General features: G+C 40.1%; 1 protein-coding gene across 7 annotated transcripts in view; it reads left to right on the top strand.

Moving 5' to 3' along the window:
* Positions 1-26441, top strand: part of Spire1 (spire type actin nucleation factor 1) — a 120754-nt gene that overhangs the window by 69489 nt on the left and 24824 nt on the right. For 4 of the 7 annotated variants that reach the window (XM_087895953.1, XM_087895949.1, XM_087895947.1 and 1 more), the window contains exons 5-9: positions 11038-11115; positions 14811-14975; positions 18316-18402; positions 19653-19782; positions 24982-25023. In XM_087895953.1, coding sequence (XP_087752079.1) covers positions 11038-11115; positions 14811-14975; positions 18316-18402; positions 19653-19782; positions 24982-25023 — 502 coding nt within the window. The remainder of the gene's footprint in view (positions 1-11037; positions 11116-14810; positions 14976-18315; positions 18403-19652; positions 19783-24981; positions 25024-26441) is intronic. The other 3 variants (XM_087895948.1, XM_087895952.1, XM_087895950.1) reach the window with 2 other exon arrangements.

Here is a 26441-nt window from a genome sequence, read left to right on the forward strand (position 1 = left end):
TTTTACCTTTGTTGCCTCCTCTGCCCCAGTCAAGCAGAGAGTTTCTTCTGCTCACTCATGTCTGACATCAGAGAAGGAACGGTTAGATTTGCAAAGGTTCATGAAGCCTATGCAGAAAGATGGAGTAGCATGACTTTATCATGCTGTACTCAATAAACCAGCACTCCTTAGTTCCATGTCAGTCTGAGCTGTCTGTGCACATACAGACATTTTAAGTTCGTACCCAAACTCTTACACATTTTCTTCAGATTGTATCAGTCTTTGATTCTCAAGTGAATGCCCAGTAACATTTATTTCCCAGAGTGGGGAGAAACCCCTCAATAATAGTTAAATAGATAGACAGGGTCAATAATTGAGTGTTGTGAATTATTATGTACTTTTAATTTTTTTTAATTTATGAGGTTGGGAGACTGAGGCAAGAGAATTGCCAATTCAAGGCCTTTTTGTACTATAGAGTGAGTTCAAGGTCATCTTATCAAGACTTTACCTTTTTTAATTACAAATTTATTTATTATGTATGCATTGTTCTGTTTGTGTGGGGACCTGCAGGCCAGAAGAAGGCTCCAGATCTCATTACAGATGATTATAGGCCACCATGTGGATTCTGGGAACTCTGGAAGAGGAGCCAGTGTTCTTAACCACTGAGCCATCTCTCCCACCCTCAGACCTTATCTTAAAAATAGAAACTAAAAATATCCCACACTAGTGAATTAACAGAACATTTGAGAACTTTAGAACAAAAAGAAGCAAGCTCATCTAAAAATAAAGGGGATATAGCTTGGTGGGAGCATGAATGGTCTGGTGTTTGTTCCTCAGCACCACAGAAATAACAGAAAACTTTGTAAGTCATGTAAAATAGTTCTGGGTTCTTTAAGAAACCCTGCTTTTAAAAAAAAGGTAGCCTTTGATAGAGGGAGATATCTAACACATACATGCACACACGTGCACACGTAATAATATTAATGAAAATGGAGCTTGAGATGAGAGACCAGAGCATGACAGAGGTTTCTGTCAGTCCCAGTGTGAGAAGCAATGAAGGAGTTGGGAATGATGGTGAAAGTTTGACAGGATGCAGTTACTGTTGCTAGTTAGGCATGCTCATGAAGGAAGGAGGTACTGTACTTCAGGAAACCAGGAATGTGGGCACAATGATTTCCTCCCAAGGCAGTTCTTTAGTGTGCATCGTATCGGGCTACGTTTAGTCACTTATTTCTTACTTATTCTGTGCAGATAGCTTCCTAAGGTGTCTGTGCACATTAATTCATTCAGTCATCACAGAAGTCGTATGTTAAGTGCTCTTGCTATTTCCTTTTGCCTTGGAGGTCCAGTGGTGAACAAGATGAATTTGGTCCATCCTCACAGCAGGTTAAGCAGGAGTGTCAGTCCAGGAGTCAGCTCAGCACAATGTAAGAAAGCTGTGATGGGTGCATGAAGGGAGCTAATTCAAGACAGAGGGCTTGAACTGCATTCCAGAACTGACTTTGGCCTGAAGCTAGAATGCTGCTGAGCATAGAGGTGAATGAAGCAGCCCAAGCAAGGGCTAGGAGATGAGGGCCGAAAGACAGGAAGAGAAAGAGGGGGGCAGCTCTTCAGACCCAGGGACCACTGCCAGATAGGGCATCTCATAAGGGTACTCCACAGGGGAAATCGGGCATCTGAAATCGGGTGGGTCATAGAGTCTATATTTTCGTGACTGCTTAGTCTATGAATGCATTCTTTAGCACTAAGCAAACCTCTGTATGTTTGGAACTGCATTTGGTTAGTGTATGTGGCTAAATACCTCTGTGTTTAGTCAGGTAGTAAACCTCTGAGCATATGCAGATCACTTTGTCTCCATGGAGATGCCATGGACCACTCCTCCTGAACAAAATACATGACACAGAAGATGAACTTGTATATTAGGAACAGTCTTCTTTCTGGTGCTATTTATTTATTTATTTATTTTGGTTTTTTTGTTTGTTTGTTTGTTTGTTTTGAGACAGGGTTTCTCTGTGTAACAGCCCTGGCTGTCCTGGAACTCACTCTGTAGACCAGGCTGGCCTCAAAATCACAGAGATCCTCCTGCCTCTGCTTCCCATGCTTCCCAAGGCATGTGCCACCATCACCCACCATCTCTGGTGCTATTTATGACTAGCACTTAGAGAATATAGTTAGAAGACTGGGGAGATTGGCCAGTCAGTAATGGGCTGAGGACCTGAGTTTAATCCCTATAGCCCAGGTTCAAAAGCTTGGCCTTGGCTCATGAGTTTGTAATCACAGGTAGATCCCTGCAACCTCCTCAGTAAGCTTTGGGGCAGTGTGGGGCCCTGTCTCATTAAAACAAGGTGGGTGACTCCCAAGGGGCCTATACCTGGGGTTGATCGCTGGCCTGCACACACACATGCACACATGTAAGCCTGCAGGAACACACAGGGAAAGAAACAAAATATAGTTAGTCTTTAGTGACTCGGTTTTCTAGAAATGAAGCTTCTTTTTTTAAAAGATGGCTTTCTTTTAAAATAGAGATCTTGATAAATCTGTGCTCATAAGGGAACTTCGGCCAGAAAGTAGGGTGAGAAAGCAAGCTGCCGCTTTTGGTGTTTGATGTTTCTGGACCAGTGCTAAGGCCTGACATCCAGAGAGGGCAGACTTGAGAGAACAGGAAACCAAGCTTGCTCTGTGTAGGCTGGAGGGGGAAGGAGAGAGTTAATGCTTCTATTTTTCCTCCGTGTTCTCTTCTGAAGGTCTACACTGGGGCTGAGCAGTTAAGAGAGAAGACTGAGTCTGGTTTCCAGCACTGGCGTCTGGGCTCACAACACCTGTAACTCTAGCACTGCTGGCATCTGTGGACAGATGCACTCAGTGCACACCTCCACACATACTACCTATAGTTAAACATAAGGTAGTTTTTAAAAAAAGATAGAGTCTACTCAAATTCGATTTAAAAACCTAGAATTTAGATTTATGTTTATCAGTTTTTGACTCATAATCCTTTTTTTGTATTTTAAAGGTCTATTTTTATTGTGCCTGCATGTATATAAGTGCACCATGTGTGTACAGTGCTTATAAAACACAGAAGGGGGCATCAGATTCCCTGGAACTGGAGGTAGACAGTTTTGAGCTACACTCTGGATGCTGGGAACCAAATGTGGGTCTGTGCAGGTGCAGCAAGTGCTGAGCCGTCTCTCTAGCCCAGTCCATAACTTTTACTCTCATAGAACTCATGAAAGGAGCCTGAGACTACATCTCCGCCCCCCCCCCCTTTGCTTTTTAACTTTCTCACCTTCTCTCTTCTTAATTGGAGGATGTCGGGTGTCCTGCTCTGTCACTCCCCACCGTGTGCCCTTGAGATGGGGTGTCTCCCCAGCAGTCCTCCTGCTTCTGGCCTCCCCCCACAGTGCTGAGGTTACATGTGTGCTACTGCACATTCACTACTGTGCCCAGCATTCTATGTGAGCTCTAGGGCTTTGAACTCAGAACTTCATGCTCTGCAGCAAACTCTTTTACCACTGGTCCATCTCCTTACCCTAAGGACATGTGTTTCTAAAGTATTTATTTATTGGTTTTAACTTTACAAATTAGAAAATGTAATTGAGGATATAATAGTTTCATTATTGAAAAAGAGCAAGGTTAAATTATTCACCTTTGACTTTCTAATCTGTTATACTGAAAAGTAAATAGATTTTTTTGGTTTTTCATAATTCAAAATTTTTTAAAAATTGTCCTAGAGAAGGAAATACTTTTCTCCTGGCTCAATACTAATAGTTAACTGTTGTTTTAAAATGGGATTATTCAGGGTTGAGAAGGACCTTAGTTCAGAACCCCAACCATGTGGTGTGTGCCTATAATAGTAGAACTAGGTAGATAGAGACAGGAGGATCCCGTGGGCTTGCCATCCAGCTGCTCTTGCCAAATTGCTGAGCTCCAGGTTCAGTAAGAGATGTTATCTCAGAATGTGAGGAGAGTGATGGAAGAAGATACCAGCTGTTGACCCATGATCCTACACACACACACACGTCTATGTGCACCCACATGCATGTGTGCACATACCTAGCATGCACACCTTCCACAAATAATGGCATTATTCTTATGACTTCAGAGTTTGAAACAATTCTCACATATGACATTGCAAAAACTTGTCATCAAGTTCTTCCAAATGGCTTAATGTTGTCCTACGCTTAACAAAACACAGTAAGATAGAAAGATGACTGCCAGGTGTCAGTTAGTGTTTAATTACTAATAGTTCACCAGGCAATGAAGTTCTGGGGTGAGGAACTAAATTGAAAATAAGAATGGCTCTTTATAGATTTTTCCGAACACTCTATCCGCATCTTACACTCTATGCTTTGTTATTACTGAGAAGCTTTACTCAGTGACTTATATATACTGATTTACTTAGTCCTGTGTAAGTAATCATGACTTCCGTGATGAACTCTTTGATTTCAGTTTATCTTGAATATGACTTTGACTAAAATATCTTTCTTAAAATAGAATTTATATATGCATATATTAAATGCTCTGGGAGAGCATTTTTGGAATTGGTTCAGTTGTTATTAAATCATTTTTAATACTATAACTACATTTTAAAATGTGAAAGTTGGTTTTTCAGAAGACCTGTGTAAATGTTTCCAGTCCCATTCTCTTGTCAAGCAAACAGGCACCTCCACCTGTGTCATAGTGCAGACTCCCATGTCAGTTCACACTGAGATGCTTGCTTGTGAGAATCAGAGAAACAAAGCCACAGACCCCTGTCTCTTATGAAGAACATTTTATCAGCTTTCTCTCTCTCCTTGCCTGCCCCTCCTTCAGGCCTGTTCTCTACACCTCTTGCGATACAACTGTGGCATTTAAGTTAGTTGGAAATGTATTCCCATTCCTAGAATGGGTTTATATCCCTCCAAATGGTGAACATATCGCTTTTTGACAGACAGAATCACGCCAGATGTCTGTGTGAATGGTAGCCATTTGTTCGTTTTAATTAGCTCATTCATCATTTATAACCTTCAAGGTCCTTGTTGCTGCTTGTGTTTTTTCTTTTGTTGTAAAGTCGGTATACACGAGAATGCTCACTGAGCCAGCGACATTTAAATAATCTTTGTCCAGGTTATCCTTGTTCTTGTCACTACTGTCCCGCTTTAATAGTGTTTCACAAAAGAAGATGACAGATTTCTTCCAGGTCCTCATGCACAGAGAAAATGACGCCTGGGTTGAAATGGTTACCAAGTTGAGAAAAATGGTGATCTTTAAAATCAAAAGGCATTTGTGTAAGAGCTGACATTGAAGCTATTGAAATAAATTATACTCTGAGCATTTGGTGTGTATGTGATTTACAGAGTACATTTTATTTATTTGTTTTTGAAGATGCCAATAACCAGTATGTTGGCATGGAGATATTTTAATTGCTAGCTGAGAGTGGTTTCACCAGAAAGGGAAGAGTTAATTGGCAAGTGTGTGTGTGTGTGTGTGTGTGTGTGTGTGTGAGTGCGCGCGCTCCCAATTAGAGCTTTCTCACCGCACTCCAAGCTAGGCCAGCATCTGTCATTACGTTTATGCAAGAAATTCATTCAGAAGCTAAAATAGAATCAATAAGAGGACAGAAACTCATCTCTGAAATAGGACAAATTTGTAGTTTGCCTTCAAATAATTCAACTTCTTTTTTGTTAACTGGAAAACTAGACATTTTCAGCCACACATTTGATCAGGCCTGTATGTACAATTGTAGTATTTACAGACTTTCAACAATTTTATTGATTCATTCTGAGTCAGGATTTTAGCTTCATGGAGAGATTAGAAAGAGGTATCATCTGAAACAAATCTGCTAAGAATAAAGCGTTCTGGAGGTGAAATGTGAATTCATAAGTAGCCCCTTGCTTGCACTCCTCGGCTCACACATCTATATTGCCCACGTGACTAAGTCTCTGGATGAGCCGGCTGCATCCTTTATCAAAATCTAAGAGTTCTTTTTGTTTTGGTTTGGTTTTTTGTTTATTTGTTTTTTCGAGATGGATTTCTCTGTAGCTCTGGCTGCCCTGGAACTTGCTCTGTAGACCACACTGGCCTTGAACTTAGAGATCTGCCTCTTCTGTCTCTAGAGTGCTGTAATTAAAAGCATGCACCATTACCACCTAGCTAAAATCTAAGAGTTCTTATTGTGCCCCTTCTACAAATGACAAAATCAATTGAGGATCAGAGCAGTTAGCTAAGGCATGAGAAGTCACACAGCTCGTATCTGACAACCATGTTTGCTGCTTTTCAGGAAAGTTAAGACAAAGATGTTCCTTGGCCATTCATTTAAATTACCTTTAATATTATAGAGAACAGATTGTTTTTCTTAGTAGTAGGTAGGTATGAATTTGATCCCAATGAAGTAAAGACAAGGAGTGTAAAGACCTATATTTAGTCAGAGAGAGAGTAGAGATTGAGCCATGGCAGACAGCAATAGAGTTTAGAGGGAATATATCTAATTATTGTTTCTTATGCCATTCCACCATATGACTAAAAGTCATAGAAGTTGATATTTCTGGAATTATGTGAGCATATTAAATCATGACTTTCAGTTGCTAGGCCTCCACTGCATCTATATAATCCAGCATCTTGCTCTGCTCCTGAATTTTGTTAAGTTTTGGTTTATAATTATTGAACAAACTGTAGTGCTTACGGTGGGATGAGTCTTTAAATGACAAGAAGAACATGATAGAAAAAACTTGGTTCCTATTGGACCTGAGAGAGGCCCCATACTGAACTCTCAGTTATGTGTGAGCAAAGGGGTATTGGTTAAAACATCAGACCACCAATACCTGGTGATTTTTCTAAAGCACTGAGATGTCAAGCCAGTCGATTTTGATGCTGGTTGAATCTTGCTGACATGATAAGTATTGTAACTATAACCAAACTGTAGATTCTTTCCTTGGAGACTGCAAAGTCAATAAGCACAACTAGAAGGTCAAAGAATAGAGGGAGGTTTATTACCTGCAACTGACCAGGAGAGTTCTGTAGTTGTTCCAGAAGCAGCGAGTGCCTTTCAGACAAAGGAAGCCTGTATATACTTACATACAAAATCACCTGGGGTGAGCACAGTTGCAGGCCTACTACATTTAAGAAGTACACACTGTTGAGCATGTTCAGTTTAAGAAGAGAACATGGTGGATGCATTCCTGGGCCCGTGCAGTTCAGAGTCATAAGGCACATACATATCATCTTAAAGTAAGTGGTGACCATAACACTTCTAGGTGCTTAGCTTACATTACAAAGACGTCAGACTGGAACTCTTATGGGCACACTTAACTTTTTTCAGTAAGTCTTTAGCTGAACCAAAGGAAAAGACCCTGTAAAGACAAACAAGTTTGCCCTTGAGCCGGCTGGCCTCATGTGCTGCTGACATAATTACTTGATTCTTCTACAGGTCTTAGAAATAAATTTCTTTTTAATTATTTATTTGTTTCTATTTGGCTGAATGTAATACTTGTACATAATATGAACTCAAGTTAAATATTTTCCTGAACAGGCACATATATCTCTACTCCTAACTCTCACTTAGGATTTTGAATGTCAAGGCCAGAGATTTCCTCTGAATAATTCTTTTCTCAGATTGGATTTGCTCTAGTTAAAGTTAACTTATTTAAAGCTGTTGAAGAAATTTAAGTACTAATATATGATATAAAGTGTCTTTATTTATAGAACAATTACTAAGTGCCAACCTTGTACAAAGCACTGCTCTACATATTTGAGAATCCTATTACTGAATAAAATAAACTTTTAAAAATGCTGCTCTTACTATAGGAGGTGAACAGAATACAAACCCAGTCCATCCTATAGACTTCTAAGGTCAGGGTGTTCTTTGGAAACAGTGTAGACAAGGTTAAGAGCTAGAGGTGAGGGGCGGAGCTTAGGGTGTGATCAGGGTGGCCCATTGAGAAAGAGCTATCAGAGGTGAGCATTGGATACAGAGGGAGCCCTCAGAGCGGTGCTGCAAATCTGGAATGGCCTGGAACAGCAGGAAATAGGCTCCTTCCAGCTCTGTGGGCTGGACAGTGCTGTTTCCCTAGACTCTTAGTCTGGAAAGTGTGGTCCCAGGCTGCCCAGAAACAGTTCTTCTCCTCAACCCATTTTCTTCTGCCAGTGTAATTTAAGAACCCGGAAGACTCTTTCAATCAATAGAATAGTATATACTCTCAGGCATTAAATCCTTTTTGCATAGACCTTCAATAACATCTGGGAAACCCAATAAGGGTTTCTGCCTGTGAATGGTTCCTCCCCACTATGCTGTGATTCTGATACTTCATGGAGAGTGTGCACTTCAGACTATAGTTTTGAATCATCAGGGTTTTTTTTTTAAATATCTAACTTCTAGAAAATAATAAAAAACAAACCCAGGGATTTTGAATATTATAAATACTGTTTACCAGGTTGGTACATCTTAAATGATAGACAATGAGGAATCCTGATTTTGTAATAATGATTCCTGTTCAGATTTTGATGTAAGGCCATGACATTTTTTTGCAAAGACCAGTTAGTAGTCATAAATTTTATTCTTTTTCCTTGTGTGTTACTAGTATTCTTAAGTATTCATGAATGTTCCTTTTAACAAAATAAGTAGAACTTGACCCAGCTGTTTTATGAGGATATCTCAGCCAGGGTGGGGTGGGGCAGATTCGATGGCAACAGCTGGCCCTCTTGTCACACTTCAAAATCATCCCACGTATCCGAGAGCCTGGGGCGCTGTCCTTATCCCTTACCAGTCCCGGTTCCTCTATAAAGTGAATTAGGGTTTCTCACTTACTAGCTGTCATGAGTATTGCTCCAGGACCCTACTCTGGGCCTTACCAGTAGACAAACACCTTAGGAAAGAGCCAGGTTTCAGATAAGTGTAAAGATCTAGAGCTGAGGGCTGGAGAGATGGCTCAGAGGTTAAGAGCATTGCCTGCTCTTCCAAAGGTCCTGAGTTCAATTCCCAGCAACCACATGGTGGCTCTCAACCATCTGTAATGGGGTCTGGTGCCCTCTTCTGGCCTGCAGGCATACACACAGAAAGAGTATTATATACATAATAAATAAATAGATAAATAAACAAATAAATATTTTAAAAAAGATCTAGAGCTGAGATAACACAGAAAAACTCATCTACAGGCTTGAGACATTGCTCCTCTGAAGAGGCTACAAATGCAGAAATTGAGTATGTTTTAAGTTTTTATATATTGTGTGGTATAATGAATTATGATTTTTTTATATTTAGGAAGTATAGGGAATTATGCTAGGTCTCTTTTCTGTGTCCAGTAGTGTGTCAGTAATTTAATATGTGACTTCCTTTAATACAGTAGAAGAGTGGATAGTGATACTTCCATTTTATAGGTGAACAGAAGACCCAGATTGGGTAACTTTAACAAAGCCACAAACCTGAAGAATGGCATGTGTCTTATTTCAGCATCTCAGAAGGAATCCTGACTTTTAAAGAAGATTGTGTAAACACATTCTGAAATAACTAGAAACAAGTTGTTTTTTTTTCTTCTGTTTTCCCCTAAGATAGAAGAAAGAATGCATTACTTGTATCACATTTTCAGTGTCCAGAGGCATCTTTTTTCCTGCATTAATGTTTCTTTATTGAATATTTTAAAAAAGCTGGTGGTGTTATCTTTGTTTTGCACATGGATAGTATGAAATGTTAGGAAGCTAAAAATGTTTTGTTTATAATGTCATGTAGAACAAGCTAGGTTTCATATAATACGTTTAAATCCAGTCTGTTAGCAAACAGACAAATAATTCAGCCAAAGGTAACATGTATTAAAGTTGAATTTTGCTATTAGTAGATATGGAATACAGTGTGTTTATAATTAATTTGTAAATAATGCTTTTCAAAATCTTTATTGCATTTATTTGTGTGTGTGTGTGTGTGTGTGTGTGTGCACATGCCTGTGCATGCATGCACACATATATGTGCATTACATTTGTGTGGAGGAACTTGCAAAAGTAAGTTCTCTCTTTCCACCCTGTGGGTCCTAGAAATCTAACTCAGGTCATTGGACTTAGTGGCAGGAGCCTTTGTCTATGGAGCCATCTCACTGTCCTATATTTATATGTTTTATTAATCAGTATTCTCTTACAAGTTGCCAGTGTTGAGTTGATGCTATTTAAAAGGCATTTTATCAATTGAAGTTTATAAATAAATTACTTGATAAATATTGTATTAGTTGCTTTTCTTGTCACTGAGCAAAAATACCTGACCAAAAAAAAAAAAAAAGAAGAAGAAGAAGGAGATTTGTTTCTGCTTGGCCTTTAAGGGTGTGTGGTTTGTGTTGGCGGCAGGGAGCATGGCAGCAGGAGCATGAGGCAGAGCTGTGCTCATGTTTCCCCAGGAAGCAGAGATGGGGACGCTGCTTCTCTCCCTTTTATTTCGTTTTCATCACCAGCGTGTAGAAGGTGGCATCCACATTTAAATTGGGTCTTTCCACCTCAATTAACCCAATTTTTAAAAATAACTCTAAGACACACCCAGAGATTTGTTTCCATGATGATTCTAAATCCTGTCAAGTTGACAATCAAGATTAACCATCACAAATGCATGCCAAGCATCCCAGAGTTCCAAAACTCTTCTTAACTTTTCCTCAGGAAGCTTAGGGGGAGCCACAGACAAGTGTGAACCTAACGTGAAGCTAAAAGCCCCTAGATGAAAAGAGATTTTGTAATAAAAGGGAAGAAAGGAAGTTCTGTTTGAAGAGCTAGTAGTTTCAGTTGAACTGATGTCTGCAGAAAAGGAGCGGGCAGTGGAAGAGAGGCGGGGTGGAGACTGCTGGAAGAGAGTCTGGAGACTGCTTCCCTAGCCGGTAACATGCAGAGCTGTTTTTAGGAAGAGATTTCAGTAGTCAAGAAGAGAGTGTAAGTTACAAAAAAAAAATTTAAAGAAAAGAAGGAAATAATTATCCATGAGATTTAATGAACTGTCTTCTTCATTGACAGGTCTGTCTACATTTTCTCTGAAGATAACTTTTTAGAGTTATAATTTGCTTATAAAAAAGCTTAATACAATTTTTATGATTGGTTTTTAATTTTTATTTTAACCACTAGAATCTTAAGAAGATTCAAGAAATGGAAAAGACTGATGAATCTAGCACAGATCTGGAGGACCTGAAAAACGCAGACTGGGTAAGGAAATTGGGTATGCTTCTGGTCAGTTTAGCTTTTAAAATACTGTGTTTTTTTTTAAGTGCTGATTATTAAGGACTGAATTATGAATTAGTACATAAATTTGAATGCTTGATTTTAAAAGTGAATAAATATTTTCATTAAATTTTTGAAAGAGCTGCTCCATTGTGTCTGGAAATATTGTTATTAACATTTATAATTACAAATACCTTAAATAACACCTCTGTACCCAAAACAGAAGCTCTGTGTCAGGATGTGAGACAAGCAGTGCGATGCAGTTTTTATCCAGTGAACGTTTACTGGGTGAGAGACCTATGGATGCAGAATGAGGGATGTGGGCTCTCTGCCTTTCTTAACACAGTCTGGACTTAGGAGATACTTTCTAGAACAGGTGATTATGGTGTTTCCAGATGACACATTGAGTATCCACTCCTTTCAGGCACCCTACTAAGTCCTGTCGGTACTGAGTCCCTGCGCTCAGGCCTTGGGCACAGGACAGTAGATGTCAGGAAGTGCTAAGTAAAGCATTTCCAGATATCAAGGGAGGCACACGTTAGGATTCTGACTTTTGAGATTAAAGGTAGTGAATCAGGGGCTGGAGAGATGGGTCAGCAGTTGAAATCAGTTACTGCTTTTCAGAGGACAGTTCAGTTCCCAGCATAGTCGGGCAGCTCACAGCCAACTCCAGTTCCAGATCAGATGTTGTGTGGCTTTCAGGGCTCCTATACACACAGTGCACTTAAACTTACTCAGGTTCACACACACATAAATAAAATTAAAATCTTTTTTAAAGGGATAGTAATGGTATTATTAAGTGAAAGAGCTTTTAAAATAGATGCAGATTTGAGAACTATGAATAAGTTCCCTTGACCATATTAGTTTTTGTTTGCCATAGTCCTCCTCCTCCTCCTCTTCTTCCTCTTCCTCTTCTTCCTCTTCCTCCTCCTCCTCCTTCTCCTCCTCCTTCTTCTTCTTCTTCTTTTCTTCTTCTGTTTTGTTTTGATTTTTTGAGACAGTGTTTCTTAGTACTTTTGGAGCCTGTCCTGGAACTAGCTATTGTAGACCAGGCTGACCTCAAACTCACAAAGATCCGCCTGCCTCTGCCTCCCAAGTGCTGGGATTAAAGGCATGCACCACATGGTATAAAAAGTATTTGTAACATAATATTTCTGTAGTCTTCCCCATTCATTGAAGTCAGACAAGTAACTTCAAATATTCTAAAGCTAGTAAACAAAACCAGGCATGGTAGTACACACCTGCAATCCCAGTGCTTGGGAAATAGAGACAGACCTCCAGGGAATTCAAAGTCATCTTTGACTACTTAGCAAATGCTAGACCAGCTTGACTACTTGTGATGTGGTTTATGGTAGGGTAGGAAGGGGACATGGTGTGTGTGTGTGTATGTGTGCGTATAGATTAGCAACAGTTGGGTGTGGTGGCACATGCCTTTAATCCCAGCACTCAGAGGGCAGAAGCAGGTCAATTGCTATGAGTTGAAGACTAGCTCTTGGGCTACGTTACACGTTTCGGGCCAACCAAGTCTGCATAGTGTAAGAGCCTGACTCAAAAGTAAACAAAAACTAATGTGGGGCAGGTGTTATGGCTCAGTGGATAAAAGACTTGCCTTCAATCCTGTTTGATCTACAGAACCCACAGAACTGACTCCTGGAAGTTGTCATCTGGCCTCCACAGGCATGGCACGGCACACAGATGCTCATATACACACACACATGTGCATACAAAATACATAAATAAATGTAAATTCTTTAATTAAAGAAGAAAAGGTGGAAGGAGAGAGCTGACTGTATAGAGTTGTCTTCTGACTTCCATATGCTCCATGGGGTTGCACACCCACGTATATACATCACACCTAATAACAGTAGTAAGTCACTTAAGTTTTGAAAAATAATAATTAAAATAATAATCCAAATTGAAGCATTCATTGACCAGAACTTCACAAACTTCAAGGGGAGTTCTTTCTGCTAGATTACGCCTCGTCTTCCAGTATCACCCAGGAGGACTATCTAGGAAGATGTGAGTGCAAGAAGGAAGAAGGGGTGGAGAACTCAACATCTTTAGAGGCAGGCCAGCAGAGGCTCAGTGGGCAAAGTTACCTGATGCCCAGCCTGATGGTCTGAGTTTCAGCCTCAGAAGAGAGTGAAAAAGTGTATTAATATATTATAAATGAAAAATCATTTTGAGAAATTAATCATTTATTTTATGTAGAGAAAGTGGTTTGGTATTGCAGTTAGAATTTAGAAGCTCGTACATACAAACCACTTCCTCTGTCAGTGAACTGTATACCTGAATGTGGAAAATTCTTATGACTTATCTTTTTTTTAAAATTATGATTTACTTATCTTTATTTTATGTGCATTGGTGTGAAGGTGTCAGATCCCCTGGAACTGGATTTTCAGACAGTTGTGAGCTGCCATGTGGGTGCTGGGAATTGAACTGGGTCCTCTGGAAGATCAGTCAGTGCTCTTAACCGCTGAGCCATTTCTCCAGCCCCATGACTTACCTTATAATAAACATTTTTAGGTAGCTATTGAAGACACGTTAATTTTGATAAGTTACATTTTAAATACTGTATTGGTTGACTTTTCTCTGATAAGACAGGACAACAACGCAGTTAAGGAAATGATACACATTTTAGTGTTTGTTATGCTCAGTATTTGATGTAAATTTCATCTTATTAGAACTCTGCAAGGTGGACAGAGCATCTTATTATTTGTAGATAGGAAAACTGATTATAGGATGTGTACTAGATAATATAAAATTGTAATTCTGAGCATTTCATATTTATAAAACACAAGATGTCAATTCTTCACTATTTATTTCTTGTTGATGAGACACACTTAGGAAAGGATAGCAGCTGCTGGTACAGAAGCTGAAGAGTAAGTACATGTGTCCTACAGCTCTGTGTGCAGCAGCGCTGTGCACTAGCCACAGCACAGTCACGTGACCTTACCTAGCTCACTCACCAATCTGCAGGGCAGCTGTGGGCGCAGAGCCAAGCAGGCTTGAAGAAGCACAAGAACAGCTCGCAGTACTTGTGCTTTTGAAGTCTTTAGTGTCCACTCACTCTCACTATTCACTGACCACACTGTCGTATGGCCAGACCCCAAGTCAGGGTGTGGGGAATACATGCTTTCAGGAAGCAGTGTAGTAATGGAGACTGTCTTAGAGTTTTATGGCTGTGAAGAGACTCCATGACCACGACAACTCTTACAAAGGAAAACATTTAATCGGGTGGCTCGCTTATAGTTTCAGAGGTTCCGTCCCTCATCATCATGGTGGGGAGCATTCAGGCAGAGGTGGTGCTGGAGGAATAACTGAGAGTCCTGCATCTTGCAGGCAACAGGAAGTTGAAGTTATACTGATTGAAGCTTAAGCAAGAGACCTCAAAACCCACCCCCACCGTGACACACTTCCTCCAGCAAGATCACGCCTCCTAATAATGCCACTGCCTATGAGGTTATGAGGGTCAGTCACATTCAAACTACCACAGGGACGTGTGTCTTCTAATGCAGCCTACCGACTTCCTACACATCTAATAGTATCCTAAAATCTAAATTGTTTCCTTTACTTGTTGTTTGATATTCATGCTTTTCCTTTATTCTCTATGACTGTAACCATTCAGAGAAAACTAGTGGATTTATTTATTGATAATGATCCATACTTGGTTCTTTCAGGCACGATTCTGGGTACAGGTGATGCGGGATTTGCGAAATGGGGTAAAACTTAAGAAGGTCCAACAGCGGCAGTACAACCCGTTGCCCATTGAATACCAGCTTACCCCTTATGAGATGCTCATGGATGACATTCGGTGCAAAAGATACACCTTGAGGAAAGTAATGGTAAGCACTCCGACGGTTGCCTGTGGGTTATTGGTTGGAAATGAGCTAATCAGTATTCTTTGTTCTCATAGGATACTTGGTCACTGCCGGGCAGTGGTGGCACATACCTTTAATCCCAGCACTCAGGAGGCAGACACAGGTGGATCTCTGTGTTCAAGGCCAGCTTGTTCTACAGAGTGAGTTCCAGGACAGCCAGGACTACACAGAGAAACCCTGTCTGGGGGGAAAAAAAAAGAAAGAAAGAAAGGAAAATAAAAAATAAAAAAGAATATTTGATCACTGTAGAAAACCTGGAAAATACATTTTCTTCATATAACTTCATAACCAAAGAGAAATTTTATTATTATACTGGCTGATTTTGTGTATCAACTTGATACAAGCTAGAGTCATCAGAGAGGAAGGAGTCTCAATAAAGAAAATGCCTCCATGAGATCCGGCTGTAAAGCACTTTCTCAATTAGTGATCAATGAGGAGGACCCAGCCCATGATGGGTGGTGCCATCCCTGGGCTTGTGGTTCTGGGTTCTGTAAGAAAGCAGGCTGAACAATCCATGGAGAGCAAGCCAGTGTGCAGCACCCCTCTATGGCCCCTGCCATCAACTTTTGCCTCCAGGATCCTGTCCTGACTTCCTTCAGTGATGTAAGCTGAATAAACCCTTTCCTCCCCTACTTGCTATCTGTCCCAGTAATAGAAACCCTAGGACAGCTGTGCTGCTTCGTCTTTTCTGCGCTGGGTTTTCTGGTGGCTGTTGTTATCCTTGTTATTTTGATACAGGGTCTTGCTATCTTTCACTGACTGTCCTGACCTGTGATAGACCAAACTGACCCAAAAGTGATCCTCATGCCTCTCCTTTGCCTCCTGAGTGCCAGGGATTCAAGCATGTGCCATTCCGCCTCTCTTAATCCTCGCTCTTCTTTCTACATTTTATTAGACAAAATGGGCTGATTTCCGTTTCCAACCTGATATCTTGTTTCACGTTGTGAGTCTTCTTCTGTATCATTAGTGCTATTAAGTGATTCCATATGTTCTAGTTTGTGGATGTATCAGAGTTCATTAAACTCATCACCTCAATATCAGGTATAAGCTGGCTGTTTTATGTATCCTGTTCTATACATCTTTGTTAATAGCTATACAGTGAGGTCCTCCAGCCGCGTTCTGAGGAAAGGAACATCCAGCTCCTCAGCAAACCCTGTAAGCTGTGCCTTAAAATCTCTCCTTTGTGAGCCTCTTCTCCCCATCACCTCCATCTCTCGTTGAGACTCTCGCAGTACCCTCACTGTCCTCCTGTTTGCTGGGGCTACAAGTGTGGAGTTCCGCATCTTTTAAATTTTTAGCCTAGTTTTGCTGTGCTGGAGAAATCTTGAGCCCTTAAGAAAAATATGTATTCTAAAGCTGCCAGGTGTAGTAACATGCATTTGGGATTCCCCGTACTCAGGAGGTACAGGCAGAAAGTCTGTCTCAGAAAAGAGTAGGAGGGAGGGAGAGGCAGAGGAAGTGAGGGGAAAGAGGGAGATATTCTTTTACTAGTGGGGAGTTCTTCTAGTTAATTTATAGAGTTGTTCAAATCCCTTTTCGTTGTTGTTGTTGATCTTCTGTTTCGAATAGTATTGTAAATGGAGTATTAAAGTCTCCAGCTATTCTAGAAATTTTCATCTCACTTTCAGTGTTTAATTTTTTACTTTGGTACATGTATACCTTTGGGTTTTTTTTGTTTATTTTGTTTTTTGTTTTTCGAGACAGGGTTTCACTGCGTATCTCTGTCTGTCCTAGAACTAGCTCTATAGGCCAGGCTGGCCAGGAACTCAAAGAGAACTGTCTGCCTCTGTCTCTGCCCCTCAAGTGCTGGGATTAAAAGTGTGTGCTACCACCACCTGGCTGCAAGTAATTATTAATACTTATAATTATTACATTTTCGGTATCTAGTGTCTCTTTTTGTCTTTTTTGTTAGCTGTTTCCGAGGCGTCTGTCTTATCTGCTGTTAATATTGCTGCCCTAGCTCTTTCTTTCCTTGCTTACTGTTTGCATTAACATCCTTTGTTCTTGAACTAAATTGTGTTACACATTTCTTTTTCTATGTTTTTAAGATTTTTTTATTTATTCATTTGCGTACTTTAGCTGCATGTATGTAAGTGATGTAAGTGCACTGTGTATATGCCTGGTGTAAAAGGGGCCAGAAGAAAGTGCCAGATCCCTTGAAATTGAAGTTACACCTATATGCCCCTGAAATATGATCAAGTTTCTGTATTTTCTTGAAATCTATAATTTGTTCATCTGTAACCATTTCTTATTTCAGTTGGGACTGCTTGTTTTGTTTTGGCAATTGTTCTATGAACTGAGAATGATCTGCTGGCCCAATAGCAGTGCTTTTGTTTTATACATACTCTAGCTTACTTTGTCTCCAGACTCACTCACCTCCTGTCCTCAGAATGGCTGCTAGTACACAGTGGGTTGAGAGCTAGGTTGTAGCTCAAAGACACTGAAGATAAAAGCACATGCATATAATCTCAGCACTTGAGAGCTGGATAAGAAGGATTAGGAGTTTGATATCATTCTTAGCTACGTAACAATTGGAGGCCAGTCTAGGATACATAAGACAGTCTCAAAAACAAAAGCACCAGAAACGCAGCTCGTGTGATGTGTTTGTGTGGATGTTGAACTTGCAAGCTGACTTTGTCCATTTCTTCATCTTGTTGTGGTGGAGACACTATTAAAAGCATGTGAAAATTATTTAGAAGGACATATTAGTCTGTTTAGAGTTAAAATTCTATACTTAGAATGTCAGATTAAGTTGTATAATACCAGTGGATTTTAAAAATCTCAACACTAGGAAATCCATGAGTAAGTGTCATGCTGCATCAGGCCTGTGGTAGGTCCTGCAGCTCCCCTTATGCTAGGCACTGACACTCACATGCTGGGCTGTGCTCTGTAGCGATTGCTTCTGATGGCTGCTATGGGACCTGGGCATAGTGCACATGGAGGAAGGGAGTGGTGTTGGGTAGATCCCAGTGCAGTTGTCCCAGGGGAAGAACCAGGCCTGAGGTGGTAGCTCAGCCTGTTTTATTTAAGTTAGACTGGGAAGCAAAGCCATGTTTGATGACACATATCTGTGACCCCAGCACTTTGGATATAGAAATGAGAAGTTTGGAAAGTTCAGGGTCACCTTCCACACTACCTATGAGTTCAAAACCAGCCTGGGGTACACAAAACCTTATCTCAAAAACCCACCCCTTAAGAAAGAGTCACACCCATACTATCTGGGAAGTCAGAATCTCAGTTACTGAACATACAGTGATAGGTCCTCGATTCACATGACATGTTTTTATTTTTTGTCTCCTTTTAGGTCAATGGTGACATTCCCCCTCGGTTAAGAAAGAGTGCTCATGAGATCATCCTTGACTTCATCAGATCAAGACCTCCTTTAAATCCAGTATGTAACTTAGCACACTCTCCCCAGGGACAGGAGCTCTCTACCAAGCTCTCTCTTGAGAGTATGAAGCCCACCTGTAAATCACGGTCTACAGCACAGTGACATACCTTCCGTTATTCAATACAATTCCAACAATCTGAGTCATAGTGCACACTCTGGCTGAATACCTGCTGTAACAGCTGGAAACTCACACCACATGGCTTCTAGCATGGCTGGCTTTCCAGCTCATCATGCTGCTACGCTGCTCAGACCGCACTGTCATGCTGATGCTGTTTTACAGTGAATGTGTCCTCACTTTTCTGTTGGCCAGGCTCTTCCTAAGCCATAGAATCAGAATGCTGTTCGAAATGCTGTTTGTGTTTCTCCTTACTTCTTTTCCTCCTGGCTGAGTAGCCGGCTCCCATCAAACCATGTCAAGCCTATGTGCATAAAGTAACAGCGAGGGTAAAGCAGTGTTCTCCCGGTTTGTAGACTGTTGTGTGTGTACTCAGCCTTTCAGACCTTTCTGAAGGAAGGGGCAAGAGTTGTGCAGTAGAGGGAAGTCATATGAGCTGGATAGTTCACACTAGCAACACAGTCTAGCTTGATGGAGCTCTAAACAAGTTAACCTGCCTCTCAGCCTCAGTGTCCTCCTTAATAGACTGTAGGCAGTAGTACTTCAAGGTGGTGAGTTACTAATGGTTCTGTGGACAGATTGGCCCTGTAATCTCAGCACTCAAGAGGCTGAGGTGAGGGGTTGCCACAAGTGTGAGACCATTCTGGACTCTAGAATAAGACTTGAGTCTCAAAATGACAACAGTATAGTTAGTTTTCAAAACAGTAGCATAAAGGGGACATGACTATAACTTTAGCAGAGTTAACTACTTCAGTTTACCTGAGTACATGTGATCAAATCACTGGGAGACCCAGTAGTCTCCTATTGCATTAAAAGTCTTGACATTGGGGGTTGTGAGATACAGCTTAGTAGATAAAGGTGTCTGCCACCAAGACTGATGGTCTGGGTTCTTTGCCCAGGATCTCACAAAGTAGAAGGTGTAAACTCACTCTCTTAAATTGTTGTCTGACTTATATATAGTAACATACATATAAAATTTAAAAATTTGAAATCTTGGTATTGAATGACTTGAATAGCCTTTTATTGTACAACATGACAGTCAGTGAAATACAGTTCATAATTCTGTATTGTATGGATGACTATATTAAGCCAGAACAGCTAATCAAATCTCTAACCATTGCTGTTCCTTTCCAAGGCATCAGCCAGGAAATTGAAACCAACCCCACCCCGACCACGAAGCCTCCATGAAAGAATATTAGAAGAAATTAAAGCAGAAAGAAAGCTGCGGCCTGTGTCACCAGAAGAAATTAGGCGGAGCAGACTAGGTAAGTCCCCACTTCCTGTGCTCATGAGTCACTGCTAGGAAATTGTGTTTCCACTCATACATGTAAAAGTAACCCACAGTTCTCTGTTCTTGTCTCTGGATTCCTCCTCTTTCTCCTGTGTCTTCCCTTCCTTCCTGCCCCTCCTCTCCTAGCTGTTGTTCACTAACATGTACCCTCACGTTTGATATGACAGTTCTTCCCTTCTCTGGTATTGAACAGCGTGAGAACACTGTGCCTACCACAGCAGAAAGGGGGATAAAAGTTCTAACCTCTAGGATATACTTACATGCAGACAAAGCAGTCATACATACAAAATTAAATCTTTAAAATATTTTTTTTTAAATGAAGATTCTCTGTGGGCCTGGAGATATAACTCTGTATTTGAGTGTTTTCCACATGCCTTTAACACTGGAGAGGCAGAGGAGGTGGACGGGTGTGTATGAGTTTGAGGTCAACCTGGTTTACATGGTGAGACCCTTCCTCAAAAAAAGTAAAGCAAAGAGAAAAAGGATTTTCATGGGAATACACATCTATAATCCCAGCTCTCAGAAGGTAGAAGGATCATGAATTCGAGGCTAGTCTAGGCTGTATAGTGTCTAACCTTAAAAAGAAAGTGGAAGGACAAGGGACAAAGAGAAGGGAGCACAGGGAGAGGAGAAGAAAAAGAAACTGTATTTTTTTGGGGGGGGGGGTCGAGTTGAATCTGTAGGTGACTTTGTGTATATGGATTTTCTTTGTTTTGATTTTTGAGACAGGGTTACCATGTAGCCCTAGCTGTTCCCAAACTCACTCTATAGACCAGTCTGGCCTTGAACTCACAGAGATCCGCCTCTGCCTCCTGAGTGCTAGGATTAAAGATGTATACTATCTTTACCTGGCTGGTATATGAATATTTTAACAATATTAATTCTTCCAGTCTGTGAACATTAAACCCATCTTTGTCTCTTATAATTTTCCTTGTTATTAATGTCCCTAAATAGTTTCTTATTTTTCAGTGATGTAACAAATGGTACATTTGTTTTTTTGTGTTCCTTTTTGCATGTTATATCAACACACAATACATTTGTCTTACATTGACTTTCTATCAAGAAACTTGACTGAATTTAATAGCACTTTAAAAATGATTTTTATTACTATTTTTCTTTATGTGTTTTGATGTTTTGTCTATATGTAAGTTTGCACCATGTGTATGTCTGATGCCTGTGGAGTCTAGAAGAGACATCCGAAAAAGGAGGTGGTGTTACAGATGATTGTGAGTCACCATGTGGGTGCTGGGAATCAAACCCAGGTCCTATAGAAGGGCAGCCAGTGCTCTTAACTGCTGAGCCATCTCTCTAGCCCCTGAATCTATTAGCTTTAGCCATTTTGTTTTGTTTATAATGGCATCTATAAGGTTTTCTTTATATAAGATTTTGTCTGTAAACTGAGACAATATTATTCTTCCTTTCCAACTGGAATATTTGTTCAGTCTATCTGTATTGTTTTTCTTGCCTGATTGCTTTAATTAGGATTCCTGGTACTATGATGAATACAAGAAAGACCATATTTGCTTTGTTTTTAATGTCAGCACTGTTAGGAGAACGTAATGTAGGCTTTTCATATGTAGAATTTATTATGGCAAAGTAATTTCTTTGTATTTCCAGCTTTTTGAGTTTTCAACCAGAAAGTGTTAATATTTTGTCAAATGCTTTTTCTGCAGTTTTTGAGATAATCGTGTTTTTTTATCCTCTATCCATCATTAATTATGTATCACATTAATTGCTTCTAGTTTGCTTTTTCTCTTACTTTGATAAACACTTTGACCAAAAGCAATTTAGGTCAAATTGCTTACACTTCTAGGTCACAGTCCTTCATTGAGGGGTGTCAGGACTGGAACTCTAGTGCTGAAGCAAAGACCATGGAGGAGTATTGCTTGCTGCGGCTGCTCATTGGCTTAGCATAGGCCAACCTGTATGGAGGTCGGTCATCATTTGAGACAGTCTCTAACAGACCAGTCTGATTGAGGCAATTCTTCAGGTGAATCTAGGTTGTGTCAAGGTAGTAAATACTAACCAGGACACCATCCTTGTGTTTCAGAAGTAAATCCCACTTAGTCATGATGTATGGCCTTTTAATGTGCTGTGGGACTGGCTTGATGGTATTTGTTGAGGTTTCGTTTTCTTTCTTTGTGTTTTAGCTTCAGTGTTCCTCCCTCTTCTGTGTCTTAGAACAGTTTGGAAAAGATTGGAATTATTTCATCTCCAAGGTTTGGTAGAATCATGGGTGAAGCACTCTAGTCCAGGACTTTTCTTACTGGGAACTTTTTGTTTGTTTTATGTTATGAGACAGCATCACATAGTTGAGATGCTCCTCAGACCTACTGTAGCTGAGGATGGTCTTGTTTTTGGTGCATATATTACAGGCTGTGCCATCGCTCCAGACTCTTTGTTTGTTTTCCTGAGACAGAGTCTCATTATGTAGATCTGACTGTGTAGACCAGGCTGGGGCCTCCTGCATGCTGAGATCACAGATTGGAAGCTTCTGGACTTCTGACCCAGTCTTTCATTTGTATTTCTTCATTTCACTTCTTAAGATTGTATTTAACTGTGAGGAAGGGGACCCTGCTTTAGTAAAACTAAACAACACATTTATGTTGAGTTTGCCATATTTTCAGCATGAACTTTGATGTTTCTCAATGTTTAGAATCGAGCAGTCATGGTATGTGATTATTCAGACTGATGATATGGTTCAGCCACTTAAGGCACTTGCCACCGAGCCTGCTGATCCAAGTTTGATTCCCCAGTAGTGCCCAGTAAGACCCACTTGACAGAAGGAGGATTGCCTCAAATTGTCTTACACACACACACACACACACACACGCACACACACACACACACTCACGCATGCTTACATGGCATGTGCACATATACAGATTGAATAAATAATTTTTTAAAAAGAAAGAAAATGATTATTCTGAGATTCTTGCTTCTAGAATTCTGAGTTTAAACTAGTCTTAAACCTCAAATGGAAAGTAAGAGATTGCATTGGGTTTTACTATGTACTTGTATTTTGGGGTGTTGGTTAGAATAGAATTGGCAGGATTAACTTGAAAAAACAAATTTCTCTAGATATTTTTATGTTTTCTCCTTGTAATTACAAGTAGAAACAATGCAGATAGTGGAAGAAATGTCTTAAGATATTTCTAAGAGAGTATTATTCATGATTTCAAAATCCACTGGCATCTTCTGTAATCTTGGGCATTACAAATAACAGTGAGGGGTAAGGAATGACTCAGTCAGGAGAGCACCTGCCTCCAAGCAGGAGGGTTTGTGTTTGGTCCTAGAAGCCATATACGCAGTTCCAGCATGGTGGTGTGTGCTTGGTACTGCTGTGCTGAGGGAGATGGAGAAGGAGGGTTCCTGAGGTTCACTGCCAACCAGTCTAGCCTCATTGGTAAATTCCAGGTGTAAGCAGACTTTTCTTTTTCCTTAGGCTTCTCCCCCAAATAACCACACAGAGACTTAATATTAAGTATAAATACTTGATCAATAGCTTGAGCTTCTTTTTTACCTAGCTCTTATAAATTAAATTAACCTATTTCTGTGAATCTGTGTGTTGCCCCAAGGCTCGTTTACCTCATGTACATACTTCCCACCTTGTTCACTCTATATCTCATGGTGTCTCCTCTGACTCTGCCCTTTTTCTCCCCAGCATAGCCATCAGCCAATCAGCTTTTAATTTTATTCATTCATTCATTCATTCATTCATTCATTGGTTTTCTGAGACAGGGTTTCTCTGTAGCTTTGGAGCCTGTCCTGCTGTCCTGGAACTAGCTCTTGTAGACCAGGCTGGCCTCGAACTCACAGAGATCCACCTGCCTCTGCCTCCCGAGTGCTGGGATTAAAGGCGTGTGCCACCACTTTTTATTACTGTAAGAGCAACTCATCATCACAGTGTATGGGATTAATCCAGAATATCCAGGCCATTGAAAGACTGTCCAAAGAAGGTAAAAGCATCCTGATGGTGATATTCAAGCTTGTCCTTCAGCCTCCATACACACTTTAATTCATAAAAAATAAAATTAAAAAGTTTTAAATGATGACATAAACTACAAAAACTACATTCTCTTTGTTTAACATTGATTATGGCTGAAAATCTTTCGTCATTAAACATAAACTAAAACATAATTTATTAAGACATAATCTCCCAGCTGATGCCTAAATAATGTATTTACTTACTCCCTACTGTTGTATGGGCCATTTCCTTCTTTTCCTAGTAAATCTGTAGTTACTATTGTTTGTTGTACCTCAGCCTCTATTTGTGTCGCTGGTACTTTTTTCTAAACATCTTACTATAGCCTTCTCTCTTGTCCTTTCGGTGGTATATGGAGCTGAAAAATGAAAGCCTCAGTTAGGGATTTCACTCAGACCCAAAAAACAACAAAAAGGGGAGCCAAGAATATAGCTGAGTTGATAGAGTACTTGTCTACCCTGCATAAAGACCTGGTTCGGTTAGCGTGGGGAGTCGGGGGATGAACTTCATTACCCAGGAACTGATAACATTCCTTTTGTATGCGTGGTCATTTACTCAGAAGTCATGTTCGTGAGCCGGAAAAGAGCTCAATAGAAGGTACTGGTAGACTTGGTTAAAGAATGGTTTGGGAATATATATTATTTTATTTGCTATACTTAGCAAGGGAAATCTGGGATATAGTTGAGTGTAGAACTGAATGTTTTATTTTTTTGAATGGTAGGTAGAAAATTATTCTCATCAACACAAAATCCCTGTTCACTTTCCTGAGAGATCTAAAACTCTTGCACATTGAATGGAAATGCTTAAATTCTTAGTCCTGGCAATCAAATGGTATCGTTTACAACATACTTATTATTTGATGAACATAACTTTTGAATAAAACTGACCACTGCATACAAAAGGAATGCTATCATTTCTTGAGAGATGAGGTTCATATTTTTTCTCATTATCTTGTTTTCATTCTCAGTGTATTCTTTAAAATGTTATTTTTTCTTCAAATTGTTTTTGTCTAGAACTGGAATTAAGACTCTTGTGTGGTTTTATTATATTTCAGAATTGTATCCACTAGCTTCTAGCTAGCCTCCAAGGACTGCCAGTGAGAACTCTGCCCCTTCTCTCTGTCCTGTCTCCCTGTGGATCCCTAATGGTTGAAATACGTTCTCTTTATTGTTTGTTTTCTTTTTTCAGCAATGCGGCCACTTAGCATGTCTCACAGTTTTGACTTGTCAGGTAAAAAAAAAAAAAAAAAAAGCACTTTCACACCTGACATGGGCTGTGTGGTTTCTGTGAATCACATTCATTTGTCTGCTTGTTTAGACATGTCAGAAAAGGAAAATTGAAAAGCTTTCTTCTAAGCTGTGGTCAGTAAAACAGAATAGCTTACCTATTTCAGAGCAATCCACGTAATTAAAGCCACAGGGAATCTGCGGCTCCCAGAAGAGCTGTGCTGCCGTCCGCAGACTGGACGTGGCTGCTGCCCCGGACGTGGCGGCTCTCACGGGGTCAGACCTTTCCTGTAAGGAAACAGAAAAAGCTGTAAAGAAACCATTTTGAAGTGAGCTTCAGTGGGCAGAACGGCCTTCTGTGCCCTTCTGCCTGTCATTCACGGCTCTCTTTTGGTCCCAGAAGATGGCTGTCAGGGCTCTCTGTGTGCCCTGACTCTACAGTGTGCTTCACAATTCCTGTTTACTAATCCGGGATAATGGTTAAATGAAAAATTGAAAATGATTACATTTTATTGTAAAACTAGCTCCTTTTTAAAATAAAAATTTAAATACATTTATGAGCAAATTTTCATATTTTTCTTAATTCTTATGTTTTCAAATTCAATTTTTTAATTTCACAAGTCACCATTTCCAGCTATAATGAGGCAAGATGTATTTTCCCATAATGTTTCTGGAAATGTTATGGAATACTTCCTAAGTTAAAAAGAATTGTTGCACACAAATTCATGCATAACAAGCCAGTGAATTCCAGTATCTTTTTCTAGTGTCATTATTGAATATTTATTGTCTTCTAACTACAAGTTAGTTTCCACATGTTTTTTTAATTTTCTGTTTGTTTTTGTAGCACTCGAACATGACTTTAGCAGTTTGGTCCTCATTAACTATTTTTGACTGACCACCAGAGAGCCTTTTCTCTTTTCTTTATCCATTTAGCTAATCTTATTTATTTTATGAACTATGTGTGCAGTGAACCTGTAAAAATTTTAGATTGGAAAATAAAACCAAAATTTTGGACCGTGTGTGCTATGCCAAATCTCTAAAAGCTAGCCACTGTCACTCTGGACATCTGCTGGTCACGTTTCCATTGGCTGGATAATGAGTAAAAGGCCACCTAACATAGGGATTGCAGGCTGGTATTGGCTGGTCAGGACAGCATGCATGCTCTCGAACATGCTTCTGCACATGATCTCTGGTGTTCTTACAGGCTCATGGTGGCCCTGTGTCAGGAAAGAACCAGGGCAGAATAGCTTTGTTGTCAGTGTCCATTGTCTGCTGTAGTCTGTCCTGTGCCCTAGTGGTGTCCTGTGTGATATCTCGAGCCTCACTGTCGACCGCTTATGCTGCTTACATGGTTTTCACTGTCGCTTTTGACTGTTAACTAAAATGTTCCAGAGTATAAGTGGAAAAGATTAATCCATTCTT

This window comes from Myodes glareolus, chromosome 13 (assembly GCF_982192425.1).
Source record: "Myodes glareolus chromosome 13, mMyoGla1.1, whole genome shotgun sequence".
Lineage (NCBI taxonomy): Eukaryota > Metazoa > Chordata > Mammalia > Rodentia > Cricetidae > Myodes > Myodes glareolus.